The sequence below is a fragment of the Monopterus albus genome, unplaced genomic scaffold, assembly GCF_001952655.1.
Source record: "Monopterus albus unplaced genomic scaffold, M_albus_1.0 scaffold5.1, whole genome shotgun sequence".
Lineage (NCBI taxonomy): Eukaryota > Metazoa > Chordata > Actinopteri > Synbranchiformes > Synbranchidae > Monopterus > Monopterus albus.
In genome coordinates, this window is record NW_018127885.1 from 1436250 (window position 1) to 1439609 (window position 3360).

Sequence of the window (3360 nt, forward strand, 5' to 3'; positions counted from 1 at the left end):
CACCATCTCTTCCATCCCCCCCACCCCCTCCTCCCCCGAGGAGGAATAGACAGATTACTGCTATCTGTGCACACAGCAGCCTGCAGCTGCTCTGACCAGGGCTAGCCCAACATTGGGAGAAAGCAAGAGGAACTCAGAGGAGGAAAAGAGAGGGGAGTTCTTTAGCCTTTTTTTGTCTCTCAGTCTCTGTCACAACAGGGCTAATCACCGACCGACTAGCCCTTTGGCAAAGTCACAGTGAGGGAGGTCTCTCCACCAAACAGGCGACCAGCCGACAAGCCAACACGTGTCAGGACCTGACAGAACTGGGGATTTTTATTTATTTTAAGTGGTTACTTCTTCTCTCCTCTTCTGCCGTGTTTAACTGCATTATGGATCATTGTGATTTATCCACAGTGGAGCTGCATTTTGGATTCTGCAGCCTGGCAGGGGGGCAGTTAGTGGGGGCAGATGGAATACGGTCACCTGCCAAGCCTTCACGGCCTTACCTCTGCCTGTGAGTTTTTCATGCTGCTTTCAGTCTTTAATACCAGGAGCCATTTTGTAACCTTGGCTAATAGGGGGCCGCCACACTTTTTCAGAACGAGAAACCAAGAAAACATCTATCTTGTGTCTTTCCATGGAAAGGAACTATAAATGAATGTGATGCATGACTGTTTCTTTTAAGAATTGAAAAGAGGGAAAAGGGACCACTTTCAAACTAATGAGGTATGTCACTGATACAGTTATTCAGCCTTTTTTCTTACAATGCTGCACTGGTTTTCCTCTGCTTCATCTCTTGTATTAATCTCCCTCACTCTCTCTTTGTTCCTCTTTTTTTCCTTTTCTCTTTCACGCATAAATTTCAATGTAGCATCTCCCGGCACTGTCGATGGAACTTGGGAGCCTTGGGTTGCTCCAGCCAGGCTAGGGTGGTCTGTCCTCTGGTGTGTGCCGTATCCCCCCACCATGCAGAATAATGAGCCCTCCACACCATGAGTCCTCTGGGCCAGGTTAGTGTGCAGCCTACCTGGAACGCAGCCCTGCTCACTGTGCTCTCCCTCATGGTGCCTGCTCTCAGTATGTGCCAGTCCACAGGCCCTGCGCCGGGTTCATCTAACCCACAGAACTGTCCAGGTGTGTGCTCCTGCACTAATCAGCTCAGCAAGGTGGTGTGTACTCGCAGAGGCCTGATTAGGGTTCCTCCAAACATCCCAACCAACACCAGGTACCTGAACTTAATGGAAAACAGCATAGAGACCATACAGGCAGACACATTCAGACACCTGCATCACTTGGAGGTACTGCAGTTAGGTAGAAATGCTATCAGGCAGATTGAAGTGGGTGCCTTCAATGGTCTGACCAGTCTCAATACACTGGAGCTGTTTGACAATAGACTGACGGTCATACCCAGTGGAGCTTTTGAGTATCTGTCAAAGTTGAGAGAGTTGTGGCTAAGAAACAATCCCATTGAAAGCATCCCCTCTTATGCCTTCAACCGTGTCCCATCACTCATGAGACTGGACCTGGGAGAGCTGCGAAAATTGGAGTACATCTCTGATGGGGCATTCGAAGGCCTTCAGAACCTGAAGTATCTCAACTTGGGGATGTGCAACCTGAGGGAGTTTCCTCATCTTTCACCTCTGGTGGGATTAGAGGAACTAGAAATATCAGAAAATGTTTTCCCTGAACTGAAGCCTGGGGCCTTCCGTGGGCTCAAGAATTTACGTAAACTGTGGATTATGAACTCCGTCATCACTACCATTGAGAGGAATGCATTTGATGATATCACAGCCTTGGTGGAGCTCAATTTAGCCCATAATAACCTGTCATCCCTCCCTCATAACCTCTTCACCCCTCTGCAGTACCTGGTGGAGCTACACCTGCACCACAACCCTTGGAGATGTGACTGTGATGTAGTGTGGCTTTCCTGGTGGCTCAGAGAATACATTCCCACAAATTCAACTTGCTGTGGACGCTGCCACACCCCGGCCCACATGAAAGGACGATACTTGGTGGAAGTTGATCAGACTACATTTCAGTGCTCAGCACCATTCATACTCGATGCGCCTAGAGATCTGAACATCTCAGCTGCGAGGGTGGCAGAGCTGAAGTGTCGCACAGCTGCCATGAGCTCAGTTCGATGGCTTCTCCCCAATGGGACTGTATTGACCCATGGCTCAGCTCACCCACGAATATCTGTCCTTAACGACGGGACACTAAACTTCTCCAATGTTCTCCCATCAGACACAGGGGTCTACACCTGTATGGTAAGCAACATGGCAGGAAATTCCAATGCCTCTGCCTATCTAAATGTCAGCAATGCTGAGCTCAACACATCTAATCTGTCCTACTTTACCACCATAACCGTGGAATCTTCAGAGCCCACAGCGAAGGAAACCCCTAAACCCAAACCTACTGTCCCTGCTTCGCCCTCTGTCTTTCAGCCCGTCTTCATCTCCACACCTACTGTGCTGTTCCAAAACACTCAGACTCCAAGGCAGGTGTCAATCCCCACTGCCAGAGTCTCTATTGGGCCAGCCGCCAGCCTGGATGAGGTGATGAAAACCACCAAAATCATCATTGGCTGTTTTGTTGCTGTTACTTTGTTGGCAGCTGCCATGTTGATAGCATTCTATAAGTTGCGTAAGCGGCATCAACAGAGAAGCACGGTGGCAGCAGCCAGGACCATAGAAATCATACAGATGGAGGAAGAAGTTCCTCCTGTTCCACCACCCACCTCCAGATCTAGTGGCTCTGATGACACAGGGCTGGTACTGCCTACGTTAGTGGAACACAACAGCAACACCTTTAAACCTGGGTATGTGTCCTCCTCCTCCTCCTCATCCCGTCAAGGGGGCTATGGAGCCCACTGGACCCAGAACAACTCTCTTCATCGTTCAGTCAGACAGCATCACAGCCATATCAACACCATTGCTGATCCCTACATCATTAAAACTACTCATGGCAAGGAGAAAGTTCAAGAGACCCAGATCTGATTAATGCTCGTTATGGATTTATCTCTGACTCCGTCCCAGCGTCTGCTCTCCACCTATCTGCTCACCAGTCCATGCAATAGAATGCACAAAGAACAAAACGGTAACTTTCTTTTGTACAGAAGTGCAAAACAGAGACAGTTTTTTTTTTTGTTTCTTGTTCCTTGAAACTACTGTCAGGAAGTGGTGAGATTGACAGATTATATTAAAAAAAGTCATTTGAAATTATTTTCTAATAACTGGTGACTTCTATTTAAAAAAAGACAAAGAAAATGAATTGCTTTTGTGGTTGATAATAGAAGCTGGTCCTGTCTACTGTAGGAAAAGAGGCATTCGGTTTGTTTTTGACCATATTTAAGATGCAGTAACAACTCTTTATACAGGC

General features: G+C 47.7%; 1 protein-coding gene across 1 annotated transcript; it reads left to right on the forward strand.

Annotated features, from left to right (window-relative positions):
- Positions 1–6: 6 nt before the first annotated feature.
- lrrc4.2 (leucine rich repeat containing 4.2) lies at positions 7–3136 on the forward strand. Its single transcript, XM_020613958.1, has 2 exons — positions 7–708; positions 854–3136. The coding sequence occupies exon 2, from the start codon at positions 975–977 to the stop codon at positions 2976–2978; it is 2004 nt and encodes a 667-aa protein (XP_020469614.1). The 5' UTR covers positions 7–708; positions 854–974; the 3' UTR covers positions 2979–3136.
- The last annotated feature ends 224 nt before the right edge of the window (positions 3137–3360 follow it).

What these genes read in the sequence shown, in the direction of transcription:
- lrrc4.2 (XM_020613958.1), top strand. Translation starts at nt 975, where the DNA reads ATGAGTCCTCTGGGCCAGGTTAGTGTGCAGCCTACCTGGAACGCAGCC.